Source organism: Trichechus manatus, unplaced genomic scaffold (assembly GCF_000243295.1).
Source record: "Trichechus manatus latirostris isolate Lorelei unplaced genomic scaffold, TriManLat1.0 scaffold00117, whole genome shotgun sequence".
Classification (NCBI taxonomy): domain Eukaryota; kingdom Metazoa; phylum Chordata; class Mammalia; order Sirenia; family Trichechidae; genus Trichechus; species Trichechus manatus.
Window position 1 is genome coordinate 5,660,002 of NW_004444053.1, and position 17,478 is coordinate 5,677,479.

The following is a 17,478-nucleotide window of genomic DNA, read 5'->3' on the forward strand; positions in this document are numbered from 1 at the left end:
GAAAATGTTCTACATTCTACCTTGGTGAGTAGCATCTGGGGTCTTAAAAGCCTGTGAGCAGCCATCTAAGATACTCCACTGGTCTCACCGCTTTGCGAGCAAGGAAGAATGAAGAAAACTAAAGATACAAAGAGAAGATTAGTCCAAAGGACTAATGGACCACCTCTACCATGGTCTCCACCAGACTGAGTCCAGTACAACTAGATGGTGCCCAGCTACCACCACCGACTGCTCTGACAGTGATCACAATAGAAGGTCCTGGACAGAGCTGGAGAAAAATGTAGAACAAAATTTAACTCACAAAGAAAGACCAGACTTACTGGCCTGACAGAGACTGGAGAAATCTTGAGAGTATGGCCCCCAGGCACCCTTTTAGCTCAGTAATGAAGTCATTCCCGAGGTTCACCCTTCAGCCAAAGATTAGACAGACCCATTAAACAAAATGAGACTAAAGAGGCACAACAGCCCAAGAGCGAGGACTAGAAGACAGAAGGGGACAGGAAAGCTGACAATAGGGAACCCAAGGTCAAGAAGGGAGAATGTTGACATGCCGTGGGGTTGTTAACGAATGTCATGAAACAATATTTGTACTAACTGTTTAATGAGAAACTAATTTGTTTTGTAAAGCTTCATCTAAAGTACACTAAAAATATATGTATATTTACAACAAGTTCTTACTTTGTCCTCCTGTGAGATAGCAGGGAAAAGTGCCCCATAGTAGACTCGGCCGCAGAGTCTCGCTTTTGCCCTTTGTGACCCAAAACAGTCTGATTCAGAGAGAATCTAAGGTAATCTGAGATTCAAGTTTAATTCTGTTAATTCCCTCCCTGTGCTGAGTTAATATTTGAACTTGGTTGCATCCTTGCTAAATTCTAAATGCTCTGAATTGTGGGTGTGTTTAACTAGGGTTCACGTTAGATTTCTAATGATTCGAGGTGTGCTAAAGAGCCACCAGGCCTTGGTAAGGCTGCCTCCCACAGCATCCACATTTATCCTCTGCGAATCTAGATGTCTTATCACTATTCCTGAAGAGAACAGATTTGTCCAACACATATTACTGATTGTTTAAAACAGCCTTGAGAGTATTTTTTAAAACTTTCTCCATTCCTATTTGATGTTTCAATGAGATTTGGCATCAATTACCTAAGATAACCTATTTAGTAATATCAGTAGATCTAATCCTGGTGCAACCAATGTAATCCTTTTTTCTCTCAGAGCCAATTCTGGCTGACTCAGCAAACATTGCCTGAGTTACACTTAGTCACCAAGGTGAATAATCAGTGAACTGCCCCAACCCTCATGGATTTTGAGAATAGGGACCATATTTTATTTATCCTATTTCCCTAACATCATCTAGTACAGTGCCAGATGCTGGTGTCTAAAACAGTTTGCTGACTAGAGTAGAAGCACTGACTCATAGTTTCATTTACTTTCTTGCTATTGCTTCTTGTTTGTGCGAAAGCAAAAACAACAACCAAAAAAAACAGCCAGTTGCTGTCCAGCTGATTCTGACTCACGGCAACCCTATGTGCGTCAGAGTAGAACTGCACTCCATAGGGCTTTCAATGACTGTGATCTTTCAGAAGGGAGACCTGGTTAAGCACTCAGCTGCTAACCAAAAGTTAAACCCACCAGCCACTCCACAGGAGAAAGATATGGCAGTCTGCTTCTATAAAGATTTACAGCCTTGGAAACCCTATGGGGCAGTTCTACTCTGTCCTAGGTCACTATGAGTAGGAATCGACTTGACAGCAACGGGTTTAGTTTGGTTATCTTTCAGAAGTAGATGAGGCACCTCTAGGTGGATTTGAACCACCAACCTTCTGATTACTATCTGAGTGCTTAACCACTTGAGCCACCCAGGGACTCCAAAATGTGTATCAGTTGCTGTTGAGACAATTTGACTCATGTGTCAAAGTAGAACTGTACTCCATAGGGTTTTCAATGGCTTATTTTTCAGAAGTCTATCACCAGGCCTTTCTTCTGAGGTGCCTCTGCGTAGACTCACACCTCCAACCTTTCGATTAGCAGCTAAGCACTTAACTGTCTGCACTACCCAAAGACTCCTTGTTTGTGAAAAGCTTTAGATAAATCAAGAATTAGTAAATAGAATATTATTGTCCCATTGACTTCCATCAATCTGTAAATGGTAATGACTCCTTACACTTTTGCTTAATATGCCTTTATGCTAAAGTATTTCAGCTTAGTAGTTAATGTTCCAGTAAGTAAAACTACAGCCCTATTTAGTGAGATGGAGTAAATAATTACCCGCATTAAATAATCATCTACTAGTTTCTGTATCCTTTAACATCATGTATCCATATTTCAGGTTTTCTTACACTTGAATAAGCTAGTAAAAATAACTTAGGTAATCCCTCAAGAAGATATAATCAACTGAACAATACTTGTGTTTCATTCGCTGATCCTGTAAATTCACTACGTTACTTCTTAATTTTTTTCTCTAGGTATAAATGACTTTAAAGGCCAATACTTTCATAGCCGAGAATATAAACATCCAGATATATTCAAAGACAAGAGAGTGCTTGTGATTGGAATGGGTAACTCTGGCACAGATATTGCTGTGGAGGCCAGCCACCTGGCAAAAAAGGTACAGTTCTTGATGTTACTTACTGAAGTGCTTTATCTTAAGATGTATGCCTTAGGCAAACAACATTTGACACACCATAATAATTTTAAAAAAAGGAATAAAAATGCCTAGAATACACATAAAAACCGGATTTTAGGAGTTTTTTTTTCCTTAAATGTTCATAAATTCCACTGAAAATTCTGGTGTCAGGCTTCCTCCAAAACCAGCTCCTCTACCTTCCTGTGCTTGTCATTTTTCCAGTCACCCAACAGGAGCCACAAGAGAGAGCTTGTCCTTAGTCAGCCAGCCCCACAGGTCAGAAAATCCTGGCAATTTTTCTTTGTGAAATCTCACATTTGTCCATTCCTTTTTCTTGTTAGTTGCCACCACCCCCGTTAGGTTCATATCACCTCACACTGAGGCTGTTACATTGTCTTCCCAGCAATAGTTGTAGAAATAGTTAATATTTATTGGGGCTTACTCTTTGCCAAGCACTGCACTAAGAGCTTGAGTGCATCACCTCAACCAATCATTAACAAGAGACTGAAGTATGTACTATCGTTGTTGTTAGGTGCCATCAAGTCAATTCCAACTCATAGTGACACTATAGGACAGGGTAGAATTGCCCCACAGGGTTTCCAAGGCTGTAATATTTATGGGAGCAAATTCTCAGATCTTTTCTCCTGTGGAGCAGCTTGTGGATTTTAACCACCAATCTTTCCGTTAGCAGCCAAGCACTTAAGCATTGCACCACCAGGGTTCCAAAGGTACTATTAGTATCCCTGATTACAAATGAGGAAACTGAGGCTTACAGAGTTAAGTAACCTGCCTCAAGTCACACAACTCATAGGTGGTAGAGGGAGTCCTTAAAGCCAAGTCTCTTTGACTCACAGCCCATGCCCCTAACTGTAACCGCGCCCTAAATCTCTGAACTTCCCCCTACAGTACATCCTCCCACGAACAGTCACCCATCCAAACCCCAACCACCAGCAAACAATCCTCTGAAAATCTGTTCCCATTATGAAATCATCATGTTGAAAAACTTCTAATAATGCACCTCACATAAAACAATATATTATAAATATATTAGCCCTACACTACAGAATTCTCCACAATTTGGTCTGAGTCTACGCTTCTAACTTTAATCCCCACGGTTTTCCTGGATCATCAGCTGCAGTCAAACAGTCTACTCTGAGGCCCCAGACTCCAGCTGCCCTTCCTGGCTCCTGTGTCTTTGTTTTCACCTTTGCTCACACCATCCTCTCTCTCGCTCCTATAGTGCCCTTTTCCCTTCTCTCAGCATCTCATCCCAACACAAAGTGACCTCTTCCTATTCAGAATTTATGGAATAATGATAATTTACAGCCCTAAGTTGGCATTTTTTAACTCTTAGCATTCTCAACTGAGTTTTTATAGTGTATGTTGTCTTTCCAACTATGCTGTAAATGAATGTATATTAGTTGTTGGTTTCTGATGCGCCTAACGTAGTGTCAGCACTGGGGATACGCTCGAGAAAAAAACATGAACAAAAACAAGATCCCTACTGTCATGGAGCATACAGTCATGCCAAATAAATGACTGCAAATAAATAGGTGTCAAATTAATAAATAAAACTAATTAGATAAATAATTGCACGAGTGAAAATTGCTGAGAAGGAAAAGAATTGGCAGTGTGTAGTAACTTGGAAATTCCCCTCTGGAAATTTCAAAAGTCTCCTGTTGGTTGATTGATAGATTGATTAATTGATTTGGAGACACTTAGCAATTTGGAGGAGTTATCCTGAAGGAAGATAAAGGAGGCCCTGAAACAAAAATTAACACAGACCATCCACTATGACCACCATATGTAGGTAACATATTATTGTTTCTATTTCTCTGATCATTTGGAAATTTCTTCCATTAGAAAACATGCTTTGGCACACATCTTATCATTTCTATATCAATAAGGAAACACCCCTCAGTTTAGAATATAATTCATATCTACCAAAATATCATATCTGATTCTGCATCATGACATGGGGAGGAGGGCTCAGTGCAAATATGTCTAATGTCAGAACCACTGACACATCTATTGTTCTTGTCACCACATTTCCCATGTTGCACATACTGCTCCATTGTGTTATAAGGCCAAACAAAATACATGAACAAAAACACTACACTGTAGCTGTGGCGACCATGCCCCACTTTGGTGAGGGAAAAAACAATCTGTTAAATCAGTTGTTTTGTATCTGCAAGTAGTAGATTGGTTGGCTAAATTTTTCGCTTTTTAAACAGTTGTGCAGGAAACTCTTTATTGTGTAGTCACCAAAACAACTATTAGCTTAATGAACTCATTCAGCTGGTTAACTCAAATAGACAACTTGTGAAAAAACTAATTGTATTAGTGAATCTTACTGTCAGTTCTACCAATGGTTTATGTTGAAAAGACAACTCCCAGTTGCTGTCATGCCCTATCCTTACTGCCTACAATTATAGTTAGTATGTTGTTGTTGTTGTTAGGTGCCATAGAGTCAATTTTCACTCATAGCGTCCCCATGTGACAGAGTAGAACTGCACCATGGGGTTTTCTAGGCTGTAAACTTTATAGCGGCAAATCACCAGGTCTCTCTCCTTCAGAGCCTCTGGGTGGGCTTGAATAGCTAACCTTTCAGTTAAGAGTCAAGCACTTAACCACTGCACCACCAGGGCTACAAAGTTGCAGTCAACTGTTCATTGTCTCCCCAGGTGAGACTTTATGCTCCCTATGACTTGCCACAGTGTCTCATTCACCGTGGTGCCTGGCACCAAACCAGCACGCAATAAAAAAATGAAACAAAGCCAGTTACTGTTAAGTCGATTCTGACTCATGGCAACCCCATGTGTGTCAGAGTAAAACTATGCTTCAGAGGGTCTTCAATGGCTGTGATTTTTTGGAAGTAAAACACCAGGCTTTTCTTCTGAGGTGCCTCTGGGTGGATTCGAGCTGCCAACCTTTTGATTAGTAGCCAAGCTTAACCATTTGCACCACCCAGGGACTCCTTGGCATATAATAGGTTGGCTCGATAGTATGTCCTAAGGTATTTTAATACCCTAGATATGCAAACTATTATCTCAAAAGAACAATTTAAACATAGGAATTAGAGGAATCATGACTATCTGGTCAGTAATGTATTTTGAGAGTGGCAGACTTTTTGGTGCCTTTCAATTCATGGCACTTCTTCTTACACCTTCAATAGAGCCAGCGCTGTTCACATGTCAAACTGAGTGACCTCTATGATTTCTTCCAGGTGTTCCTCAGCACGACTGGAGGGGCATGGGTGATAAGCCGAGTTTATGACTCGGGGTACCCATGGGACATGGTATTCATAACACGTTTTCAGAACATGTTCAGAAATTATCTCCCGACTCCAATTCTGTTTTGGTTGCTTGCAAGAAAGATGAACAGCTGGTTCAATCACGAAAATTATGGCTTAGCTCCAGAAGACAGGTAATCATAGTGTCACTGCTAAGGGCTCTTGACAAGAAGGGGCCTCAGCTCTTCCAGTGACACTTACAAATCAGACAATAACACAGCAACTTGTATGAATACAAAGGAAAACTTTGTACAAATTCACATGATAATAATAACTGCTGTTGAATGCTCAATAAGTGAAATTATGTCATTGCGCCTTGTCAGCAACCTTTTAAGAATTATTATAATCTCCCTTTTATTGTGGTATAACTGAGGCTTCATGGAGTCCTGTCACTTCCTGAGCTCATTCAGTAGTGAGCTCTGTGACCTTGGGCAAGTTACTAAAGCTTCAGCTGCTGTAATCAAGGGGAGAGGATTTGGAATTTGCTGACAAAAGCAGCACACTTCCTTGTCTCATCGTTTGAGAAAAATTGAATCCTATAGTTGGCCTTCAAGGAGCTCTGGTGCCACAATGGTTAAGCACTTCGCTGCTAACCAAAATGTCAGTGGTTTAAACCCAGCAGCTGCTTTGCGGGAGAAAGATGTTGCAGTCTGCTTCCTTACAGATTGCAGTTGTTAGGTGCCATCGAGTTGGTTCCAACTCACAGCGACCCTATGTACAACAGGACAAAACACTGCCTGATCCTGCACCATCCTCACAATCGTTGCTATGTTTGAGCCCATTGTTGCAGCCACTGTGTCAATCCATGTCATTGAGGGTTTTCCTCTTTTTCACTGGCCTTCTACTTTGCCAAGCATGATGTCCTTCTCCAGAGGCTGGCCCCTCCTGATAACGTGTCCAAAGTACATGAGATGAAGTCTCACCATCCTCACTTCTATGGACCATTCCAGCTGTACTTCTTCCACGACGGATTTGTTCATTCTTTTGGGAGTCTGTTGTATATTCAATATTCTTTACCACACCATAATTCAAATGCATCAATTCTACTTCAGTCTTCCTTATTCATTGCCCAGCATATGAGACAATTGAAAACACCATGGTGTGGGTCAGGTGCCCTTTAGTCCTCAAAGTGATATCTTTGGGTTTGAACACTTTAAAGAGGTCTTTTGCAGTGGATTGGCCCAATGCAATGTGTCCTTTGATTTCTTGACTGCTGCTTCCATGGGTGTTGATTATGGATCCAAGTAAAATGAAATCCTTGACATTTTCAATCTTTTCTCCATTTATCATGATGTTGCTTATTGGTCCAGTTGTGAGAATGTTTGTTTTATTTATGTTCAGGTATAATCCATACTAAAGTCTGTAGTATTCGATCTTCGCCAGTAAGTGCTTCAAATCCCCTTTACTTTCAGCAAGCAAAGTTTATGGCGCAATTCTCGTCTGTCCTGTAAGGTCGCTGTGAGTCGGAATCGACTTGTTGGCAACGTTTTTGTTGTTGTTACAGTTGTTCTTCGTCGTCTCTCTAATGGCAGTGCCTTCTCGCCCTTGTCAAAATGATCTTGATTTCAGTCTGGCTTTTCATTTACAATCCACCACTTATTCCATTAACAAGAACCAAAGGTTTTACTTCCTCATTGGTTAAGTTTGTACACTGACATTCTATTACCAGGGTGACATCGCAGCCTGGAGATCCTGTCTGGCTTCCTTTCAGATTTCACTCTGGACCAGCAGAAATTAACCAAGTCTAAGGTGGCACTCAGGCCAGCACTGATGGCATGGAACCCCCTTCCTAGTATATGCACGTCTGCTTTCTTGCTCTCTTCATCCTTCTCTTGCATACCTTCCTCTTCCCCTACTTTCCTCTCTCATTATCATCTTCTTTCCTGCCCCCACCCCATTTCCTACCTACCCTCTTCCACTTCTATTCCCAGGCATCTCAGGGGTTTTAGCCTTTTCTATCAGAACTTTTTCTTCCATAAGCTTTATCTAGCCTGGATGGTAGCTCATGGAACTATAATGAAGTTTGTCTAATCCCATAAACCTAGAAAATGTGGAAGAAGCCTGAGGTTAAGAGCTTAGCTTCTAACCATAAGATCAGCGGCTTGAGTCAACCAGCTGCTCCTTGGAAACCCTATGGGACAGTTCTACTCTGTCCTATAGGGTCACTACGAGTCGGAATCAACTCAATGGCATTGGGTTTGGTTTGGGTTTGGACTACCTTAGAGTGGGTTAATTCCTTACCAGTTTCAAAGTTCTTGCATATATACTATTTCATATACATTCATTCTGCTCAATGAACTAGAGGTGCCAAGTGTTAGTATCCCTATTTAACAGAGGAATAAAGGAAAGCCTATGCCCTAATACATATAAACATTTGGACAAAAAGCCACCCTTCCTCCTCCTATCCCAGTGCTCTTTCCATTTTACCATACTGTCTCTTTCTGTTCATTTGACATAAGCAAAAAATGGCTCAGCTTATATACAATAATCTCTCAAAGGGTTTGTCTTATGATTCCAAAGTTATAGACAGAGAAAGACAGTTCTGCCCTTGTTCCTTTAAAGAACATGCATGTTTTCCTTATGCAATTGCTTCCTAGGAGGAGGAGGGACTGAGAGAGCTTCCAGCAGTTCTCAGCAGATATAGAAGTCCTTGGCTTCCCTTGTAGCCCTTCAGCACAACTATCTCTAAAATGACAGTGACAACTGAATGCTAAAATTCAGCATGGAAAAAAGGAGCTAAAGAAAGCTCTGTCATCCTTCTCTTCAGGCTTCCAAACTCTAGTAAATAGTAAGCACATTTTATAATCCTTCCTGGATATTCACAAATCCCCTGCAACAGAGATAGCTTCTCAAAAGACTAGCTACTCCTAGCCAGCCAAAGCAGAGAGCCCCAGACTGAAAACAGGAAGGGAAGGAGGAGAGAGGACTGGGCACATTGTTCACTGGCAGATCACTTCCTAGTCCGTGTTTTTGTTTAGGATTCAGCTGAGACAGCCTGTGCTGAATGATGAGCTCCCAGGCTGTATCATCACCGGGAAAGTGCTCATCAAGCCGAGTGTAAAGGAGGTGAAGGAAAACTTAGTCATATTTAACAACACCCCAAAAGAAGAGCCCATTGATATCATTGTCTTCGCCACTGGATACACCTTTGCTTTCCCCTTCCTTGATGAGTCTGTAGTGAAAGTTGAAGATGGCCAGGCATCGCTGTACAAGTATATCTTCCCCACACATCTGCAAAAGTCAACCCTGGCTGTTATTGGTCTCATCAAAACTTTCGGCCCCGTGATTCCCACAGGAGAATTGCAAGCTCGATGGGCTGTCCGAGTCCTGAAAGGTAAGAGTGTGAGAAGCAGCAGGACGTATGTTTTCAGTTTGACTCTTGATTTTCGGTACCAGAAATTTTGAGAACATCCCTGGCTTCCATCTAGGACCACAGAGTCTTTCAAAGAAGGATCCATTCTATTTTTCACTGAATTACAGTATCATAATGACTGTGTGTCGTTATTAACACAAGGGTTAAATTAGAGGTCAAAAAATATAAGCCATGTCTACCTATTGAGTCATTTGACAGAATCAACAGTTCCAGTTAAAAAGAAGAAAGTTTAGGAAATTGAGTGACAAAATTCAGTCAAACCATTTGTGAGGTCCTGTCATATCAAATAACTAGTGAGATGGCCAGATGCTCCTCTTTTCAGCTGGTGACATTATTACCAGGAGATACCTCCAGTCAGCTCAGGCGCTAAAATGTTTGCCAGAAGAACAGATGACTAGCTGGGTACCAGAAGGAGAAAGATAAGCAGTAGTGAAGCATATTTATCCACTAAGTACATACCTAGACCTAAAGGTAAATTAAATTTTGTTTGTTTGTTTTATAGGTGTGAATACGTTACCACCACCAAGTGTCATGATAAAGGAAGTTGATGCAAGGAAACAAAAGAAGCCCAGTGGGTAAGTTAAAAACTTGTGTATCCTATTTGAATTGAATTGGCCCCAGACTCTCCCTGTCAACCCAGAACTAAAACAATTCCCTAGGCCAACTCTTCAAACAAAGATTGGACTGTGGGACATAAAATGATACTTGTGAAGAATGTGCTTCTTAGCTCAAGTAGATATGTGAGACTAAATGTGCAGCTTCTGTCCAGAGGTGAGATAAGAAGGCAGAGAGGGTCAGGAGCTAGTTGAATGGACATGGGAAATCAGGGTGGAAAGGAGGAGTGTGCTGTCACAGAACAGGGAGAGCAATTAGGGTCACATAACAATGTACCAATAAATTTTTACGTGAGAGAGTAACTTGAATTATAAACTTTCACTTAAACTACAACAATAAAAAAAAATTGGAATTGGTAAAATAGTACCAAAGAGATGTGAGAGTTATAGATTTGGGGGTAAGAAGCATCTTGACTTAGGAAAAAAAAAAACCCAGAAAGCTTGTTTAAGGAGAGTGGAGGGAAAGGGAAATTGAGAAGTTTTAATGTCCTTGGGCAGTCATCACTTCAGACCATGGTTATCTAGCACCACATGGAGTTGGGATTCTAATGTACTCCATCTGCCAGGTACATTATTCCTTCTCATCCGTAACCAGCAGGCAAACAATTCCACTCTGATGCTGGAAGTATCTGCTCGTGCATTCGACAAGCCTTTATTCACATCTGTTGTCTTCATTCAGATCCCTGTTCTAGAGCAGGAGTTTGTATACTGTAGCCTGTGGCCAGATCCAGCCGGCTACCTGTTTTTGGATTTTACATTTTTAAGTAGCTTTTAAAAATCAAAAGAAGAATAATACTTTGTGAAAATTATATGAAATGCAAATTTCGGTGGTCATAAAAAAAGTTTTATTAGAACATAGCCACACTCATTCCTTTACATTTCATCTTTGGCTACTTTCACACTACAACAGTGGAGTCGAGTAGTTAAGACAGTGGCAATCATGTGGCCCTCAAAGCCTAAAATATTTACCATCTGGCCCCTTGCAGAGTAAGTCTGCCGAAAAATTCTTGAAAAGTAGAACTACACAATGTAAAAACTCCTTGTCATAGGTCAGCCAATGATTTTAATACCAGCGTAACAGGAAATTCTACTCTATTGATTTTGTGGCTTTTTTCATTATGCAAACCCATCAATTGTTGAGTTTTAGAAAGATTTGGGAATAGTAAAATTATGTGAACTGTATTTTCCTCTAAAAATTGCTAATCATTGGACAAAATAACTAAAGTAACACTAGATGCATTGCGGGCATTCTGAACACCCATTGAAAGTCGTAGGTATAAAGTATTTTGTCAAGTGGCCATTTTGTATTTAAGAAATAAAATGAGACCATTAGACAGCTATGGGAGTGAAAGAGAGAACACAGAAATCTTTAGAAACTTCTGCAGCAGCATTTGTTTTCCTATTCTAAGATTATCATTGCTTTGTCTTTTTTTTTTTTTTCCCTTCTCCAATCTTCCTTTGATAAAGGTTTGGCTTGTGCTACTGCAAGCCTTTAGAATCAGATTATATTACATACATGGATGAGCTCCTGACTTTAATCAATGCAAAGCCCAACCTGTTCTCTATGCTCCTGACGGACCCACGCCTGGCTTTGACCGTCTTCTTTGGCCCATGCTCACCATACCAGTTCCGCTTAACTGGCCCAGGGAAATGGAAAGGAGCCAGAAATGCCATCATGACCCAGTGGGACCGAACATTCAAGGTCACCAAAACTCGAATTGTACAAAATTCCCCATCTGTCTTTGAAAAGTTACTTAAACTCTTGAGCTTTCTGGCTTTGCTTATAGCCATTTTCCTGATTTTCCTGTAAGAAAAATATTTCCTAAATGGCTTTTCTAGATGCACAGAGTAGGTTTACAATGTTCTAGTTGCTCCATCGCCGCAAGATCACCTTCATGGCAATAAACCATATCCAGTTAGTGAAGGTCACCCCTGCCCTTCCCTGGCTGACCCCAGGTCTAGCACTGGTATTCCTGAGCCTCTCCCAGCTCCATCTGTGCCTAATGCTAGAGGCTGATAACCAAATTTTCCGTGCATTTCGAGGCTTCTGGAAGGTTCCAAGTTTATTGTACAATAGAGAGCTGTTCTAGCTGCGTTACTTCTTTCTCATATAAGCTATTTTCATAAATCTCAACTAAAACCTCCTACTTAGCAAAAGATTGGATTGTACTGAAATAGTGCTCTTACGGTCTCAGCTGATTAAAAAGAAAGAAAGAAACTGATTGTTTCAAGTGGTCTTTTGTTCTCTTTTTAAGGGTTGGGGAACAGATGAAGGGGAAGGAAGAAAATGAGTCTATTTATGAAGCTCATAAAGGGATAGGGGAATCAATGAGTTAGTGGAACAACAGCATACAGTTTGAGTGTTTAAAAAAAAATTTACTTGCCTGGGACTGCTCATTTAAAGACCCAAATCATATCTATCCCACAGAAAACAACCACCCCCCACTCTTTGAGTGGGGCTCTAAGTGCCTCAAGGAAAACACCTCCTGCTCAGACCCTCTTTACAACACTGCTTTAAAGAACAAATGGGGCTGCCTCCTTTTAAAACTCAAACATTTCCAGTCAAACTCTATTGAGATTCAATGGGGAAAGGGCACAGCCAAAAAGTCTTTAATAGAGAGATAGCAAGGGGAAAGAATAAGAAAGAAAAAGAAGAGCAAAAGCAAACAACCTGTCAAAAGCAGATTTTTACAGACTAGACCCAGGCCTTGATTCTTTCTCACAGCTACATCTGGATAAAGATGTGACTCACAGCCAGAGAAGGTTTTGCCTTCACTTTACCTCATTGATGGGCTCAGATGACAAACCTCAGATGGCAAATTTCACTTCATGGAGAGGTGCAAGGTTTAGGATTGCGGGGAGGGTGTTCAAAAACTATGGAGGCAAGGAAAGAGTGAGCTCTGTAGATAGTACAGATGCAGATAACTTCTCCTCAACTTCAACCTTCTCTTCCAGTCAATCGTATCTCCTCAGTATTCTTCCATTTCTTAACTTTATCCCTAATCAATTTCATTTCTTAACACAGCAACTCATAATGAAAAATTGCCCCAGTCATTATAATCTAGATCACTCCTCGAAAAGCTCTCTCTCCCTTGGAGCAGGGCTGACATTTTAGCGTTCCTCACGAAGCTGGCTGAAGGGAGACTCAGTGCCCAAGGCAAGGCACAGCAAGGTAAATGTCCCAGGCCACAATGGCAAACCACAGGGACACAGGCTAGTTCTTGAACTTAATCTCATCTACCCTACTGAGAAACTGAATATACAGAAGGACAACAGCCAGATCATCTATGACTACAGAACTCTGACCCACAACCTCTGCAGCAACCAACCTGTCACCGGACACTTCCAGGTTTGCTCAGCGCAGCTAGAAAGACATGAAGTGGTGAAAGTGAAAGAAGCTTTATTTAGTTGACCAAGTAAAGGATCCCACTGGGACTTGTGTGGCCAAGGTGGCTCCTTGAACAATAGCTCAAGGAGTTTATATGAGTAAAGTAAATTGGGTCTAGGGTCTTCAGGGATGCCCCAAAGTGGAGTCAGCTTGCTGATTGGTTTGATCCATAAAGGCTTTCCTAGTGCTGCCTGGTCTTCTGCGCCTGCTCAGTCTGAGAGGGGGGTCACAAAGATGGCATTTTGCCCATGCCTGGGGCATAGATGGGGTATCTTTTTCGGCCTCTGACATCAGTAGGTCATCCAAGGGACATGCTTGTCGGTACTACACATGTTGGGCAGGCCAAACCTGGTTCAAGGCCAGTTTAGACTGGTCTTGAGACCCCAGTCTCTTGTTTTTCTTAATTGAGCTGGAACCAGAAGTATACCTAAATAAGGAAATATCTTAAAGATAGGGGATTAGTTCCTATGTTACCTAATAAGGAGAAAACTTACCTGCAAGGAGTTAGTTCTCATGTCACAGAGGATGGCAGCCACCACCTCTTGCTTATTCAAGATGGCAGGAGTGCTGTTGACCTCATTCCCTCCTTTTCTTTCCAGGATTTGGACAACTAGTCTGAATCTGTCTTTTATGGGGAGTTGGGTCAGAGGTCATGCTTCTGGAACTTCTTCAAGCTGAAAAGGGGCATTGGCATAAAACAGGGAATGAGTCTTTCTTGGATCAGTGGCGGGTACGGGAGTATAAGCACCTAAGACCATCTGTAAATGAACCCACCAAGAAAGGGAGGTAATATAAATAAGGTTAGAATGCATGGACCAAAGAGACTGATGATTAGTTTAACAGTGTTTGAAACTACTATGGGCCATATCCAGCTAAAAAGGGTAGCTGCCCAAGAACCAACAACAGAAGGTTTGAAATTTGGCCCTAGGAAAGTCTGTTTTAGACAATGTAGCCACTTGGCTTGTTCAAAAGTGTTTTGGACATTTGTTTCTACTATCCCTGAGAGATTGATCACATGCAACAGGAGGTGTTCTGTATTGCACAGACTTCTCCTTCTTTAGCTAAAAGGTAGTTGATAGCAATACGATGATCAAGGACCGTACCTGCCAGAGTGTCAAGGGCTTTTTGCTGTTCTGAGATGGCCACGCCCATGCTATTGGCAATTTTTTCAATAGTGTCAGTCAGGTTGCCCAACATAAATTCATATTGTGCTATCAATCCAAAGGATAGTTAGTCCAGTAGCTTTGGTGGTCCATCCTAAAATCCAGTCAAGGAGGCTCCTCTTCCTCTGGGGGAGGGTGCTCTGGGTGTTATTATATAATGTGATGCGAGGGCTGAGAAACCCTAATGTACATTCTCCTGCTTGTAGAACAGGGTTAAGGCATTGTAATGCCCATATTCTCTGTGAATTTCTCAGAAGAAGTTGGGCTTTGGAGGGTAGGGGGCTCTTTTCACATAACCAGATGTGCCTCATAGGTGCACAAAAAGCCTGACCAAGAGTCGGGTCGGCAAGGGTATGGCTAGCCTGTCATAACCAGGGATCTACTTCTTGGTGCCCAGTTATTAAACTGTATTGAGTGCCAAGGTCAGAATATATTTTGCACCATAGAGAGTTGAAATCATCGACTCTGGAGCAGTCTTTTAGGGCTTCAGCTAAGGCTGGATGTTAGTGAGCAAAAAATTCCAGGTGGGCTGCCCAGGTATGCTGTGCACAGCAGCTCTCCCTGACAGCTGAGTATAAAGGGTATAAGACACATTAGAGAAAGGTGTAACATTGAAAGCATAGATAGGTGAGGATTCTAATTTGGCTACTATCTTAGGGATTGTCCAAGTATAATTTGTGGTGTGTTGTGGCACAGAAGAATAATTTCATGCAGAGATTGCAAGGGGGAGGGTGGAGTTAGCAACATGAGGATGGTAGTGGCAAATCCAACAGTCTGTTAATTGAGCCCCATCACTGGTGACCTTACTTAGGTGAAACAAGGTATTAGTATTCCAAGGAGCAGGAGCTGCAGGGGTGAGTTACAATAGGAAAGTAACTAGAATGAGGAGTGACATGATGGGTTACTTAGTGACAGTAAGGAAAATAATCATACAACTTTGATACAGTATAAAACTCAGTTAACAAGTAAAAAAACTACTATTAAAATTACAGGATATTATCTTTGAATAGGAAGTAGAAATGGGCTAAATGAAGTCAGGTAACTCAATGTTTACACCAAAATAGAAGGGGGCACACTGGACTGGTTGGGCTTTCAAGTATCAAGAAAATGATAAACAGTATTGCAGCTAACAGTATTACAAGACAAACTGTAGTTGAAGGCAGTGGGTGCATGATGGCTCAGGAGCAAAGAAAATGATCATATCCCTGTGGAAAGATACAAAACTTATCTAATATTAGTAGGATGATGAGGAGAACCCATAGAACAGCTAGTACAACAGCTAGGGAATCACACTCAATGGGCATAGTAAGTCACTTATCTGTTTTGTGTTTCTTAAAAAGCCATTTCAGTTCTCCTACTGGTTCAGCTTCCCAGTTGTCATGATTCTGTTGGGTCTGCTGTTCAAGATTTGGGACAGGTGCTGGTTTGATCCTGGTGTGGTCAATCCAAGCTCCCTTTCTGCTGACTTTGATGGCTGTCGGTGTGGACATTAACACTTGATAGAGTCCACTCCATTTTTCTGTTAGTATTGTGCTGTCCCATACTTTGATGTACACCCAACTTCCAGGCTTTGCAGCCTGAAGCGACACTTCAGGTGGTGGGACAGTCTGCCAGGTGGCGTTGGCATACCTGTGGAGAGATTCAAGAGTTTCTCCTGCTAAGCACAGATGTTGTTTTATAAATAATTTACTTTGTTCATGAATACAATCAGTTCCTAGATCTTTGGCTATATTTATAGCATTTGAATCGGATTCATTATAGTTTTGGAGCAAGGGGCACCCATAAGTAAGTTCAAAGGGACCCACCTTTAGCTTAGTTCTAGGAGCAACTCTTACCCTGAACAGAGCCATAGGGAGAGCTTTTGTCCAAACTAACTTAGTTTCTTGACATATTTTGGCTATATGTGTTTTTAGTGTCCTGTTCATTCTTTCTACCTTTCCGTTGGTCTGTGGTCTCCAGGCACTATGGAAATGCCACTTGATGTCAAGATGTGTAGCTACAAGTTGAGTTAACGTGGCAGTGAAGTGAGGTCCATTGTCACTTCCAATGAACCGTAGTAGGTCAAATCTAGGAATGATCTCTTCTAAAAGACGTTTCACTACTTCCGTAGTTTTTTCTGTCCTGCAAGGATAAGCTTCTACCCAGTTAGAAAAAGTATCCACAGAGTCACAAATATTTGTAATTACCTGACGCTCCTAGCATCTCTGTAAAGTCTACTTGCCAATCTTCTCCAGGGATTTGTCCCCAGTGCTGTGTTCCAGATGGAGCTGTGACAAATATTTTCAGATTATTTTTCTGGCAAATGACACACAGTTGGATAATGGATTTTATGGTCGCTAGAATACTTTCGCCCACTAGGTGTCATCGCACCAAATCATACATAGCCTTTCTCGCATAGTGGGTAGCCTCATGTAACTCTTTTAGGACTGATGATGTCTTTTATTTTGGGAGGAATAATCGTCCATCTGTCGTACAAAACCACTTTCCTCTTTTTTGGAGCTTCCATTCATTGGCTATATATTCATCTCTTTCTGTATATCCTGGGTTATCGCTTAATTTTGGGAGTTGGGGAATCAGAGCTGCTACTACTATAGTTGTAAGACTCCGTGCAGTTCATCTCACTTCTAGGTCTGCTTTTCTATTGCCCCAAGCAGTGAGAGACTCACCTTGTTGATGACCTTTGCAATGGATTACAGCCACAGCTTTCAGTAACAGGACTGCTTCAAGGAGTAGTGATATTTGTTGGTTGTGCTCAATATCTTTCCCTGCTGAAGTTAACAATCCTCTCCATCTCCAAAGTGCCCCATGTGCTTGTAAAACTGAAAATACATACTTTGAGTCCTTATAAATATTTGCCCATTTTGCCTTGGCCAGTCTCAGAACTTAGATCATGGCAATCAGCTCGGCTTTCTGAGCTGAGGTGCCACTAGGGAGAGCATTCACTTTCAGAACTGCAGTAAGACTGACAATCACGTAGCCCACTTTCTGTTTCCCGCCTTCTACGAAGCTGCTCCCATCAGTG

The 17,478-nt window shown here is 41.5% G+C and overlaps 1 protein-coding gene across 2 annotated transcripts in view; it reads left to right on the forward strand.

The window, feature by feature from the left end:
• Positions 1-12,336, forward strand: part of FMO1 (flavin containing dimethylaniline monoxygenase 1) — a 58,512-nt gene extending 46,176 nt beyond the window's left edge. The window contains exons 5-9 of one of the 2 annotated variants that reach the window (XM_004384105.1): positions 2,466-2,608; positions 5,853-6,052; positions 8,897-9,252; positions 9,794-9,866; positions 11,373-12,133. In XM_004384105.1, the coding sequence (XP_004384162.1) occupies positions 2,466-2,608; positions 5,853-6,052; positions 8,897-9,252; positions 9,794-9,866; positions 11,373-11,715 (1,115 nt within the window). In that variant the 3' untranslated portion in view covers positions 11,716-12,133. Of the gene's footprint in view, positions 1-2,465; positions 2,609-5,852; positions 6,053-8,896; positions 9,253-9,793; positions 9,867-11,372 lie in introns of both variants that reach the window. The other variant, XM_012557755.2, reaches the window with a different exon arrangement.
• The last annotated feature ends 5,142 nt before the right edge of the window (positions 12,337-17,478 follow it).